The sequence below is a fragment of the Danio rerio genome, chromosome 14 (genome assembly GCF_049306965.1).
Source record: "Danio rerio strain Tuebingen ecotype United States chromosome 14, GRCz12tu, whole genome shotgun sequence".
Taxonomy (NCBI): domain Eukaryota; kingdom Metazoa; phylum Chordata; class Actinopteri; order Cypriniformes; family Danionidae; genus Danio; species Danio rerio.
The window spans coordinates 32,305,572-32,320,269 of NC_133189.1; the positions used below are offsets into that span (position 1 = coordinate 32,305,572).

The 14,698-nt window shown below is 34.9% G+C and overlaps 1 protein-coding gene across 3 annotated transcripts in view; it reads right to left on the reverse strand.

The window, feature by feature from the left end:
• The window catches only part of tsc22d3 (TSC22 domain family, member 3), a 79,213-nt gene that overhangs the window by 10,222 nt on the left and 54,293 nt on the right, over window positions 1-14,698 (reverse strand). Inside the window, 3 exon segments of one of the 3 annotated variants that reach the window (NM_200569.2) lie at window positions 1,880-3,219; window positions 4,602-4,653; window positions 4,821-5,116. The exons of 1 other annotated variant lie outside the window; for it this stretch is intronic. In NM_200569.2, the coding sequence (NP_956863.1) occupies window positions 2,962-3,219; window positions 4,602-4,653; window positions 4,821-4,942 (432 nt within the window). In that variant the 5' untranslated portion in view covers window positions 4,943-5,116 and the 3' untranslated portion in view covers window positions 1,880-2,961. 3 annotated transcript variants of the gene reach the window in all.

Sequence of the window (14,698 nt, forward strand, 5' to 3'; positions counted from 1 at the left end):
CTGGCTTCCACACGATTCCTTCAAGATGTCTCAACAAAAATTGATTAAGGTAACTATAGTGTTTTTTTTCCGCAAATTTAAGTACAATGAACTTAAAATAATTAAGTTTTTCCCAAAAAAAGCTTAATAATTTTGTTGATTGAACTCATTTTGAATACATAGTTTTAACAAGCACTAAGCATCATACCTTGAGTGAAGTCCCAAATTAAACTGTCAGTCTGAGTTATTTCAACTGTGAGAAAATTGCATAGACTTATGGCTAAAACCATAATAATAATAATAAAAATATGTTTTTGTTTGCACATTTGTAACCTACGACCACAAAAGGTCATCAGGGTATTTTTTATTTATATTATGATGATTTATAGATCTTCTGAAATCCAAATATTAAGCTTTCCATTGATGTATGGTTTGTTAGAATAGGACAATCTGTAATTTGAGGGTATAAAAAATCTAAATTTTGAAAAGATGCCTTAAAGTTGTCAAAATTAGCTTCTTAGATTTGCACATTTTTAAAAAATAAATTGGTTTTGATCTATTTACTTAATATTAACTAAGAATTAAACATTGACATTTACTTAATGATACTGCCATGAAAATAAAACAATAATTGAACTAATTCAATGTATTGTTGGCTATTATTACAAATATACTCATGCAACTTAAGACTTAAATGTTCTAATTGAACTATTACCTAATCCCCGCTTAGTCTAAACTCTGTCTGTGAAGTCAGGTAAGAGTTTTTATTTTTACACTGTGGTTACTAGGGGTCCATGTACTGTACATGACTCCATTTTAACAAAAAAATTAAAACATTTTATGTATTTTGACTGCTTAGCACTTTGTGGGCCTGAAAATGCAAAGCTCTGGAAACGGTAGTCAAAAATTTCCAAAAGAATTTTTTTGCTAATTTTGCCACTTTGTAGACAACAAAGGCAGTTTGTGAAAAGGTGATGTCAAGCTTGAGTGCAGGCAGAATATCTTAGGATGCATAATGCATTGTTTATAGTTGTTTTGACAATGCAATCTAAGAAGTATTTTTAAAGACAAGTTTCTAGTTTAAGTAAATACTTGTCATCTTAATGATTCCGAAGCCTGTTACTGTATTATGATGCAATTTTGTTGACACTTGCAGGAATAAAGAATGTCTAAAAAGTGTACACTGTATCTTGTTCAACACTTAATAAGGTAGTGAAAAACAGTGCTGTTGTAGATGCTCATGTGGTTAAGCGTATCCAAACAGCCACTAAAGATAACATCTCCTTTGCCTACTGACCCAATACTGACCTAATTCCTAATCATTATGTCACATTGTGGAAGTCCACTAGACAGCCAGGATTTAAACTTTGCTATTAGAAACCATAAGTTCGTTTTAGTGAGGAGATGAAAAAGTATGTCTCGCCAGTCTTTATTTGTAACCCAAATACAGGGTTTGGTATAGTTTTGTGGCTATTAGAGAAGAAACAAGCTTCTGCTCCCTTATCATTGTCTCCTTGCACAAACATTTAAAGTGTGAGTTTTAAAAAAAGCCCATTCATAATTCTCACCCTGAAAGTGGTCAAAAGAGATCAATCAAATAGACAAAAACATATCTTATAGTTATACTTATAGGGATAGTTCACCCACAAAAAGGCTTTACTCATTTACACTACTAAATTATTTACTTACACTTTGCTTATTTCAAACTTGGTTTATTGTCTTTCATATTTTAAACTCAAACGACATTTTGAAGAAAGCTTGAAACCTTTAACTATTGGCTTCAATACTCTCTTTAGTACCAAGTGTAAATAAAGTACTTCCAGGTAGTATTTAGTAAATAACTAACATCTCAATCTAATACTTTGTCACTGATGGAAAAAAGAAGAGTTGAGAATAGTACTTAGTGTAAACATCAGGTTTATTGCAATGTGCATTTTTGCATCCATAAATCGTTAGAAAAAAATACCATGGACACAACGAAGCAACAATACCCATGTTTTGGAAAAAAAAAAAAAAAAAAGACTGCGGTCAAAAAAAAAGTCTCCCTGTGAAAAGTTACACATGGTCCTGTTGGCTTGTGAGTATTAGGCGAGTCTTTGGTAGTTAGAAAATACAAAGTTCAGTCAAAAAAAAACATGTGGCCGTCTTCAGACACCAACATGCCTGTTTGTTGGTTGGCAAAGAAGGTCAGCAGAACATTCGCAGCAACATTTTCCACCAATCCCTCACCTCAGTCCATTTTCGCTTTACATCGATTGCTAATTTACAGAACTATGCAAATGTATACAGATTTTCATTCCCAAATAAAGACAAAAATCATCATTCTTTTTACACACAGCCCATATAAACAAGTCGATTTTGTTCCGTTTAAAAAAAAAAAAACACACAAACAAGCAATAATCCCTATAAGCAGCCAGCCCCTTCTGCAGAGATACAAGCGATGCTATACAAATCATATGGCAGGAGTCGCCGCTGTGGACAAGTGCTCTGTTACAGGTCCGTCTCAAACGTCCTCATCTACAGGAGCTAAGATTGTCCACAGCACTAGGGATAAATGATGTGGAGGGCATGAACTTGAGTCCCGTCTAGCTTGTGCTCTTGTGAGACTGGGGGGGGACGTTTCGTTTCCTTGGCTTGACTTGGAAAGGCCGAAGATTCGCTCTGGGCCAGCTCCATCAGGCAAACCCCTCTCCGTCTCTTCGTAAGAGGGACCAAGGGAAAGCAAGGCTGGGCCGCCTTCTAATAGAAGGGGCACGTCAGTCCCATTGTACAGTAACCTCGGACGTCTACATCACTCTCTCTTTTCCATGTTAGTCCCAAGAGATTGTCGGATTTTACAGAACTAGGCCACTGGTACTGGTCGTAATGCTTTCATTTCAGGTCAGGTTTCATCTGTACAGCCAGCTTCATCTTGAAGTTGCATATCTGGAGGTCTGTTTCAGGTTGAGAGCTGTGGCTCTGCCTGCCCCATGGCAGAGCCACTTATACAGCAGAGCCCGTGCTGCTGTATTGGTGGTCTCCATTTTCAGGGGACCCCAGCTCCTGAGGGTCCAGCGGAAGGCTGGAATCTGATGGCAGACGGGACTGAAATTTCTCCAGCTGCTCTGGGCTCGCCAGGTTCTTCAGCAGGCTGTTTTCGCGCTCCAGCTGGTTGTTCTTCTCTGCCAGCTCCTTGATCTGCTCCTTCAAGATCTCCACTTCCTCCCTGACTGCATACATTAGGTGATTCTTTACAAGATCCTACAAGAAGAAGAAAGAGGAGTTGAGTTTGCAAGATCACAACACAACAAACTCAGCCTGAATTAGGTACAATGCAGGTGATCTCCACATGTGGAAATAATGCATGAATTCAGTATGAGGCTGAGAACTTCAATTAAACCCACATATCCCCCTTTAGCCTTCTGAAATAACTTGAATGCTATTTATTACTGTTCCTCATTTGGCTGTCAGGGTTGGTTTATGAATTATAACTGTACATTGAGTACATCTATTTTATTATAGTAAGTAACCAAACCAATCAAAAAACAAATGCACCATTATTTTTAAAGTTTATTAAGGTACTTTATTACTATTATGATGTTTGAATCTATTGTGAGCATGTTATATATACAGCATGGCAGAGCAGTCCTATATACTGTTGCCTTACCTTATTGGGTTTTACAGTACTTAGTTGGTTTGAGTTCTCTTCATTCATTGGGTTTTACATTGCTCAAATTGCTTCATTTACTCAAATAAATTAAGTTTAGAGTACTCAGGATTGGTTTTTGAACCTAAATGTTCCATTTGGTTTTCTCAAAAGGTTTGAGTTACCTTAACTTTTTGGGTTTTACAATGTAGTTAAGAAGAACTACAGCTGTCATAATCTAAAATTAAAATGTTTTTTTTTTTTTTCAATTACATTTTCCAGCATTTTGGAATCTAGTTATGCTAGTTCTGCAAATGTGGCTTTGGTTTAATATAAATGTTTTATAGCAAGCATGAATTTTACAGCTTATGACACAGTAATAATACATTAATAAAGGACAGTTTAAGATACCAAATATTATTTCAGTTATGGATTTAAAAATCACATTTACAATTAAATAGCAATGGTAAACAATACTAGCATGAACATTGGGCATTTTAAAGAAGGATAAATTGTTAAAGGTGTTACCTGGAATAGAATGGATATTTGATAACAAAAAAATTTTTGATATCAGACAAAATTATGTAAATTTTTTAACAGGGGCTATGGATAACCATGAATGTTTAAATAAATTGCAAATAATATTTATATAGAATGTGCAGTTATGGATGAGTTTTCTTTTGTAATTTTAGTAATACATTTATGAACAGGTACTAATAAGTGAACTAATGCAATTTTTTTTCAAATGTTAACTAGGGAGATTAAATGGATTTGAACAAAGACTTTAATGGTGCATGCATGTTGACCTTTGACTTTTACTGCAGGTGGGCCAACAAAGCATATGCCATAAAGGTAAATGCAGCAGCTCTAGAGCGTGCCACAGCTCTGGTTACAACCTACACAGAAACCAGATACTTTCCACTGCATTTCTACAAACCCGAAATCTTTCTAGAACATATCAGATGGTGGTATTAAAAAGAAAATTTATCCATCTTACCATTGCTTGTTCGATCTTGTTGTCAATTGCCACAACGCTCGCGCCAGAGGCACTGCAAAAGACAAAGAAACAAAGTATCATTAGGGGAGTTCAGACACCGCAGTAGTAAACAAGCTCTCAGTGCGTGACAACTGTGTTGAACCGCAGCGAATGCCGCAAAACTAGTGCGAAAAACAATTCCTATCAAAAACATCCAATAATCCTGTATAATCGTCCTACCTGTTGTCTAATTTAACCGATACTACATCCCCTCCGAGGAAGGACGAAAAGAAGGAGATGGAGAAATTGTGCAGCTGGTAGACTGCGAGCTCCATTGGATTTTTGAACATCTCCGTGCTCATATTGAGTACAAGACCCGTCTGGATGATACTTCTCGCCACGTTTGCGACTGGTATGGACACGACTTTAAGATCCTTGGTTGTTATGTTTCGTTGCTCTGTTGCGACGAGCACAGAGAAGCCGGGCGCTATGAGTGAACTAGGAGCGGTTTCAGAGAAACGCTGTCGGCAAGTGATGCTATTTCTGCCGCAGCGGGGCTTTTATACTCGGCGCGGTGACGTCGCGTGACGCATGAATACATTATTCAAATGAGGTTTGTGGCATAGATTTTCGCTTTGCCCTCTCACTGAACTCGCCTAAAGAACACACAGCATGCAGCAGCAGCGAGCCGCAGGACAAACCCCCAACACACATCAACAAAAACAAGGCACGCCATTAGCACGCGGCCTTTGCAAGTTGCAACATTTGTATTTTGATAACTGATACGTTTTGCCGAGTTATGACATGAAACAGATAACTGTGCAACTGCTAAACACACGGATGTTTTGTTTATTCTGGTAAGGTCAAAACCTCTAAGGAACAACGTGTTCTTGTTAACCCCAGTAATTTGTCACATAAGCAATTCAGCTGTCTATTAGAGTAAAATGATATATTTTACGTTTAATGAATGCCTCGGGGTCTTTGTAAATTCATTTTAATTGTATTTATCATTATAATTTTGCAGCTGACAAATCAGACGCAATTATAGTTGCATAGATAAAAAGTCTAAGCAGCTTTCTCACTGCACTTTTTTGTCAATATCTAACTGCAGCCTTTAGTGCCTCTAGTGGCCCACTTGTGTATAACAGACATAAACACATGCTGTTTGTGGGCTGGGATCAAAGTCACTGAGACTTGAAAACTTGGAAATTAGTCAGCAAGCTGCTGTTTGCACATTTTGCTCACTCAGAATGTAAACACACTTGCTCCGCTGTCCATCTGTTACTTTTTAGCTTTACAGCAAATAAGCTCATAACAAAATGCTTACCTGCAGTAATTTTGTTTTAAAATTGTTATTAGTCACTCATTTTAGAGTCTTATGATAATATTTTTAAACAATATATTTAGTTATTGCAACAGTTATGAAGACATAAAGGAAAAACAAAACAAAACAAAAGAGCCTCAAATTGTTACATGTTTTTTTTTTTTTTTTACATTTTATTTTATTTTATCTTTTCATTATTTTGTATCACTTTTGTATTTTTTCAGGCTATTTCTTATTATCAAGAAACCTTGATGCCATATAAGTTTTGTTATGTGGAATGCAAAACAAACAAACAAACAAAAAAAATCTTACGAACAAATTAAATGCAGACAGAATTATTATAACCATTATGTTAATAAAAAAATAGCTAAATGTTTTGGCTATCTGTTATTAATACTGCAACTGGCATTTTCAAAGAGGAGGCATTTTCTGAAATAGTGTAAAATACATTTATTGTTGTAACTAGGATTCTTATGTTATGATAACCTTGGATTAAAAATATCACGGTTTGACGGTATTGTAATCACTGCTCTAAAATATATATATTTTTTAATTGTTTGGGTAAAAAACTAACTTTTTCCCCCCTTTGAACACAATATAGTTTATTTTGAGAAACATTTAAAGTATTTTGGAGCAGTAAACATGTCAGGTTAAACAATTCAAATGAATCATTGACTTCTGCTGTCTTCTTTAGTTTCAAAATCACTGATTACTTTACGATTTAAAATGGCATCTTTGGATATCTTTACTGCTGGAGATACTATTGTCCTAAAAAACTAAAACAAGGAAAAATCTAAAAAAAAAAAAAAATCTTACACATACCTTAAGAGTGGTATTATAAAAAATGTTAGTGGTTGTAAAACCTTGACTTTTCCAAACCATGGTATACCTTAAAAATGGTTATCGTCCCATACCTAGTTGTAGCATGTTTATATATGCGTTATATACAGTTAAATTGTGTGTCATATTACAGCCTGTCATCCAAATGTTCTGCCTGGAGCAAGATTGCGTCTAGATCCCAGTGGAGCCTTTTTAAAAGGCGAAGGCTCAAAGTTGATCCACCTAATGAGATTTCACAGAAAAGGCCAAATTAGTGACCATATTGCTGTCACTTTCCATTTCATGCAAAATTAGCAGTGCTGCCAGATCAGATTTCATTGGAGTGCTCCAGAAAGAGTTACGGTCTTCTCCTCTGACGGATTGTGACCTCCTGGTGAGTAATAGTCAGGATAATTGGCAAGTGCTTGTACAGTTTGTACTTTTTGAAATGATAATCATACCTCAAACGAAAGGGGGAACTCTATGAAGTGCCCCTTAATTTGAAGCGTTATGAATATTGGTAATGAAGTGTCAACAAAATCTTACTGTTACATAAGGTGGTGTTCATGTTATAGTGACTGCTCTTGAAGTGACAGAACCAGGACAGCTAGACTCTCTAACAAAAAGAAAGCTGCATATATTACATTCCAGTAAAACTGGGATTGCCCAAAAATTTGCATCCTTCAAACTTGTTTGGTATATTATAAATGGGATCATCCCTATTGTTGTGATGCAGAGGGATGAGCAAACAGATGCTTCATTCAGCCTCCACTCCTAAAAAAAAGCACTGCACATCACAGTAAACACAGATGTGCCATGGTACACTATGTCTCCGTCTGTCACCATGGCCAGGGTGGAGATGTCCCAGACTTACTCCGATAAACAAAGCCTTTACACTACCATTACACAGCTTAAAAACAAGGTTGGAAACTCTCTCGGTGTACAGATTATATTTGGTATAGTAACACTGCCTGGTACAATTCTACTTGAACCCCTTATGCAATAAAATTTACTAAAATACACACACACACACATACACACAAACAAAATTGCGTTCTCAAGGCACACCTTAACTTATAGCATGTGCATGCACAAAGACACGCCAATAATTACTATGAAGGAATGTATGGAATGGCATATTTTCAGTCCGTCAAGTTTGGATTCTTCAAATATCTGCTGCTTATTAGGTCAAAAAATTAAATCTAGCTTATTCGGGAAGACGGCTTCCCCAGTTCTGAAGATTAAAACGTGTAAATAACAAAATCTACAATGTAAACACTTGGCTTTGTATGCTCCGAAATAAGAAAACAAGTTATGCAAGAGCCACAGAACCCATCTGTAATTACTTTCCATCATGATCCACAGCAGACGATGAAGCCGGTCACGCACTTCACTGACTGTAATGTAACGATTTTTTGCACCTTGTAAAGCAAGACCTGAACAATTCACCAGTTCGAGCGGTTAGACGAGACTAGCTTATGTTCACACCTCCGCAATTAATCCATCAGCTGTCAGTCATAATGATGCACTCACACGACTTCATATGTCATAGACTTACCGCCTGTCTCTCCGCTTAAACAGAATAGGTGAGTAGAGAGGTGACAAACTCATGGCGGCGGCAGTATTTGAACGGTCAGTCTATGAGAGAGTAGACACAGCCAGAGATGCGACTTAACGACTGGATGCTGTGAAAATGTCCCATTCTCTCAGCTGGATGGGAGGGAGGTGGACAAACAGCAATATTGTTCTTTTTCCCCTCCTCTGTTCTCTGTGAGGAAGCTATAAGACGAATCTCTGGTTTGCATGTGGGACATTATTATTAGTGACTCTCATTGCAACATGCATTTTTGATACCGTTGATATAATTTTTAATCTTATTAATTGCACATGGTGATTAATTCATGAAATTAATTGTTTATTAAATTTGGTAGAAAAATTGCTCAAAATGAGTATTTAAATTTGGTTAAGTGCATAGGCAAAGTAGACTATGAATGGCATTAAATAGGCAGCTTTATGAATATGTGATTCATTTGATTCGGCAAATAATTCTTTTTTTCTTTCTTTCTTTCTTTCTTTCTTTCTTTCTTTCTTTCTTTCTTTCTTTCTTTCTTTCTTTCTTTCTTTCTTTCTTTCTTTCTTTTTTTTTCTTTCTTTCTTTCTTTCTTTCTTTCTTTCTTGAACGCATCAGCATTTAGATAATTTAATATACAGAATGCTTACTGCAGCTCCAAAACTGAGGGTATTTTTTCCCCATTATTTAGAATTTTAGGGGAATAAGACTGCAGTTTATAGCCTCTATTATGCGTTGTTATTGTCCTGCATCATGTGACCTATCAGCTGTGTCATGATAAAGACACGATACTGGATGAGACGAGAAGTCTGGAGCTGTAAAGGTGCATTAACTGCAATAAATTATGCTATTTTATACATTATGTTTATATATTGAAGTCAAAATTATTAGCCCTTCTAATTTATTAGCCCCCTGTATTTTTTTGTCCTCAATTTCTGTTTAACAGAAAGACTTTTTTTAACACATTTCTAAACATAATAGTTATAAAACTAACCGTAACTAATATCTAACTGATTTATTTTATCTTTGTCATAATGACAGCACAAAATATTTAACTTGATACTAGAATTAGGCTTCAAGTGCAACTATAAAGGCTTAACTACACTGTAAAAAATATTTGATTGTAATTTGATGGTCATTATTTTAAGCTTTTAAATTACAATTAAATTACAAAAAAATACATGTAAAACAACAGACTTTAAATGACAGAAATTTCCTTAAATTTAAATTTCTATTAAATTTCTGTAACTTAACGTTGGTTATTTTACAGAAAATGTATGTAATTTAACGGCCGTTAACACCCCAGTTGCACTGTAAAAAATTATTCAAAGATGATTCCTCGGATTTACAAAGTTCAGTGGTTGTAAACAATTTATTTGGGCAGATTTAAAAAAAATTAAGTTAAACATTACAAAAAAAAATTCTTTGTTTAAATTTAACAAATAAATTGCTTGCTACAATTTTGCAGACCATTTTTTTTCAGTGTGTCAAAAAATAAATAAATAAATAAAATAAAAAAAGGAAAATAACAGATTTACAGTGCAGGTTAACTAGAAAAATTAAGGTATTAGGCAAATCATTGTATAACATTATAACAATATTGCTTAAGGGAGCTAATAATATTGACCTTAAAATGTGTTTTTATTATTATTATTAAAAACTGATTTTATCCTAGCTGAGATAAAACAAATAAGATTTTCTCTTTCTCTTTTTTGTATTTTATTCTTATTTATTATTTTTAAAATAAAAAAAAAAACAGATCTAATTATTGGTTAAGTTAACAAAGTGACAAAAAATACTGCTGTTGCACTCTGGAATTTTATCTCAGATGACTCTACAAAATTTCCCTTTAGAGTTTTCCATTGCTGTCTATAGTGCACGCTTTTCTAAGTTTAAGTTCCCTTTTGTTGGAACAGAAAAGACATGTTTCAACTTTATGTATGTAGCGTGCTTATTTCTCAATAGTCAGACTTGTTTTGTGTTCATAGTCTGACTGTCTGAAGGAACTCATGCGTGACTGCAAAAAAATTGTTAGGCTGTGTGTGAAGCATATGGCTGGGTGTTTGTTTACCCATAAAACATGTCGGTACATGAGATGGGCATGCAGTGTGTTATGTAAAAGGAGATTAAACCTTCAATGCTTTAACTTGCTGGATACATTAACTTGTCTAATTGAGCTGACTTAAGAAGGCATGAATAATTCGTACCGACACAATTCAGGTCAGCCTGTAAGGCAAATAAAGCTTCTTTGTTGCCATATAAGATAATTTATTTTCATGTTCCAAGAAAAACTTTTCCCTGGAACATTTTGTGTGCAAATATGTATTTTATGCATGTTTTTCACTTGTTAGTGTGGTTTCCCTATTGTCCTTTGGCGAAAACCCTTGACTTGACCTACTTGAGAGCTAATAGCTTAAGTGCCAGGCCCTGCCCTTAACAGCCAGTGAGACAGGAATTTAGGCCAGAAAGATACATTTGTAGGACTTTTGCAAGCAACACTGAATGCTTTTAGTGACTATAAAATGAATGATCGTGAGAAAGAATTCTGTTGTATTTTACATTTTTTTAAATAAGTCTCTGATGCTCATCAAGGCTGCATTTATTTGCTCAGAAATATTTTTTTTTAGTTTTGAATAGCTTTCTATATTAATGTATTTCTAAATGTGATCTATTTTTGTGTGTGCAGGCACAATGCATTAATGTGAAAGAAAACATAGTAAAACTTAGTAGTAAGTGTTTTTCAAGACTTGACACTTAGATATTGCTTGACAGTATTAGCAGTTTTGGCATGCTGTCTGAGGAGTAAACCCTGAGCTTGGAGATGATTGAGTCCAGGGCTCCCGCCTGGACAGTTAGCATGTAAGGCAGTCCGAGATCTCGTAGGCCTCGAGAGCGTCCCCTTGCAAAGATGGGGTGGAATGGGGATTCTTCCGAAACAAAAATAAGGCAGTAGGGTGAAATCAGTCTATTTATTGAAGGCTTGGATCAATCTGATTGTGTTATGGCTGATAATTACAGATATGAGACCAGCTGCGATTAATCATATGCCATGCTTCTCACAAAATTAGTTTACAAAACTTCACTTATTATGATTTATGCTCAATTTAACGAATGAATAAAAGTGTATTCTAATTATAATAATTTATTATTTATTATTATTATTATTATTATTATTAAATAATAATAATAATAACAGCAAATATATATTTTATTTAATCATTTATAGTTTAATTATTTTTTTGTTTTGTTTTGTTTTGTTTTGTTTTGTTTTGTTTTGTTTTGTTTTGTTCCTGCGCAGGCATCAAAGTTGCACGTCCCATTGACATGCGATGAAGCGAGGCGCAAAATAAGCATGAACATTTTCGTGCAGTGCCTGACTTAGCAATTATGACTGGTCAGGTCGTCAATGGCATTATTATCTTGCTGCTTACATAAGGCTGCATTTGAACAGTTATGAAAGCTCCTCTAACTATACACCAAGCATTAGCAGGTATTTGTACTTTTACGGCCCAGGTGTATCACACATCCGACCCCCTTTGTTGCTTTGTTATCTGTCTAGACAAGACTCTAGGACTTTGAGTACTTTTGGGTTACATCAGCAGCTCTGTGATTACCCAGTTTAACATTTCTGCACTGAAGACCTAGTTTTTTTTTTTTTTTTTTTGTCATGACAGTAAACCCATGTTCTTTGTAATGTAATGCGTTGAGTTTGCCACTTGAAGCTGTTGTGGATGTCCAAAGTTCTTATTAATGGTGGATATTTATACCCGCTTGAGTTTTGTGTCATCTCAGCAGATCAACTTATCTGCTTTTACGTGACTGAGGACAATCTGGGGCTGTATAAGCTTGTGTTTATTTATTTATTTTTAGATTTCCAAGCAACAGCACGTCTGCACTTACACTAAATTATTTAAATATTCATAATATAAGTATACACTGTTCAGAAGAATGAAGAAAGAAATCTCTAATGCTTACCATTACATTTATTATATCAAAAGGCATTAAACACACTAACATATTACATTTTAAATGAACAATTTTCAACAATTGAACTGAATTCTAGCATCATAGATCCTTCAGAAATCATTCTTATATGCTGAACTGGTGCCCAATATATAATGATAACACTTGTGCTGCTTAATATTTTTGTGATATAATAAAATATTATGTAATGTATCTACCTTAAATTTAAAAAACTATTTGACTCTTTTAAATGCTTAGACTCATTACTGCACATGCAAAATGTTATGGAAATAACGTGTCTGCTCCATGGCTTCATTTTCATGTTATGTAAGAACTTTCAATCTGACGTACACATGTAAACCTCATGTGTGTGTATGATATGTGGAAATTACACATTGATAGGATTATTCTCCCAAAATTAAAATCTGCTGTTAATTGACTTTTAAATTTTAATTTCAAAATATATTTGTTTATATTATATAAAAATATATTATATTAAAACATATTTTGTTCAATACATATGTTTACATTAATTTGCATTTGAAAGCATTTCTGTTTTGTTTCCATTTTCCTAAAGTCACTCTGAAAGCACTTAAATATTCTTACTGATGCAACAAAAGCCTACTGAGATGATACAGGGAAATCAGATAATAAAGATAAAGTTTTTATTATCTGTTCTCCGGGCAATAATTAAATCTAGATTGAATTTGATTATCATTCAATGTGTGATTTAATTTCATGTTTTGCTCATCTTTTTCATGCATCTCTGAAGATGTATTAAATATATATTGTACCAACATAACATGAGAGCACGTTGCAGTTACTGGTATATCTATATTTCAGTGCACATGAATAAACATGTCATTTTTATTTCAAACATCGAATTTTTAAAGCTATCCGTTTGGAGGAACAAAGGGACCTCAACAATCTCTATATTGCAGGGCAAACATTGGTGTCTCAATGAGGACAGATGGTCAAAGTGTCAAAGTGTATCTGTTTTAATGTAGACATTCCAGAGTTGTAAAGAGCAATAAACTGGGTATATTAAAAATAATATTAATGAAAAGTAATGCTCATTGTCAACTGTAGTCTCATTTAGAACAAATTTTCATTGCGGAAAAGGTCTCTTATAATCAGGGGTGCCCAAACTCTTTCTTATGAAGTGCCAAAAACCAAACATGATTGAGTCTAGTGCGCCAGGCGTAAATACAGTATATACGCTATGGATGATTTCCTCAATTATTGTATAAAGTTTATAAGTATTTAGCTAAAAATATTTAACTAGAAAACATTGCTTTATATTAACTAATACTGTAGGGAGACTCCAGACACTCCATAGATAAAGCACATGAAAAAATCTGGTTAAAAAAATTCACGTGTTGCTCACGTGTTCTAGTGCTGTGGATGTATACCCTGGGTTGTAAACTGGTAAACAGACACCTGCGTTTGGTTCATGAGAGATCGACCAGTTCGGTGAGTCATAAAATGTGATTATCGACTGATACTGATCTTCAGCCGATCGATCAGAGTATCCCTATAATACAGCATACATTGCATTTTATTGGGAACTTTTCATTCATTCATTTTCTTTTCGGCTTGGTCCCTTTATTAATCTGGGGTCGCCACAGCGGAATGAACTGCCAACTTATGCAGCAAATGTTTTACGCAGCCGATGCTCTTTCAACTGCAACCCATCACTGCGGAACACTCATAGACTCTCATTCACACACATACACTACGACAATTTTAGCTTACCTAATTCATCTGTACTGTATGTCTTTGAACATGTGGGGGAAACCGGAGCACCCGGAGGAAACCCACACAAATGTGAGGAGAACATGCAAACTCTACACAGAAATGCCAACTGACCCAGCCGAGACTAGAACCAGTGACCTTGCTGTGAAGCGACAGCACTACCTACTGCGCCACCGCGTCGCTCTTATTAGGAATTTATTACAGTAAAAACAAAAACGATTTAATTAACAACAAAATGGAGTTACTCTAGTTTTTGCCATGATTTGCTCACTAATGTCTTCTACAAAGTCTTCTATCCATCGAGGGACATTATTTACTGTACATTTAAAAAAATAGATTCATTTGCAAGATTTAAGTGAAATAATTCATTTCAGTTTGCTTTTTTGTAGCTTAGCAATAAAACAAACAAACAAAAGATCCAGTCAAATTAGAAATGACAATCTCTTTTAAAGGCATTCACTTCAACCCTCTCCATCACTCTCTTCTCAGATGGGATGGTGGACCAAACCAAAGGTTACAATAGGCCAATTTTGGCCCGCACGCCCTACTTTGAACATTTCTGTTTTATAATGAAAAATTTCCCTGTAGAGAAAACAGTTTAACACTGACACTGACGTAAAATTAAAAAAGTATATCTTCTCTACAGCTGCACATCAAGCTTTGAGCTCAAATCACCGAAACCTGAAA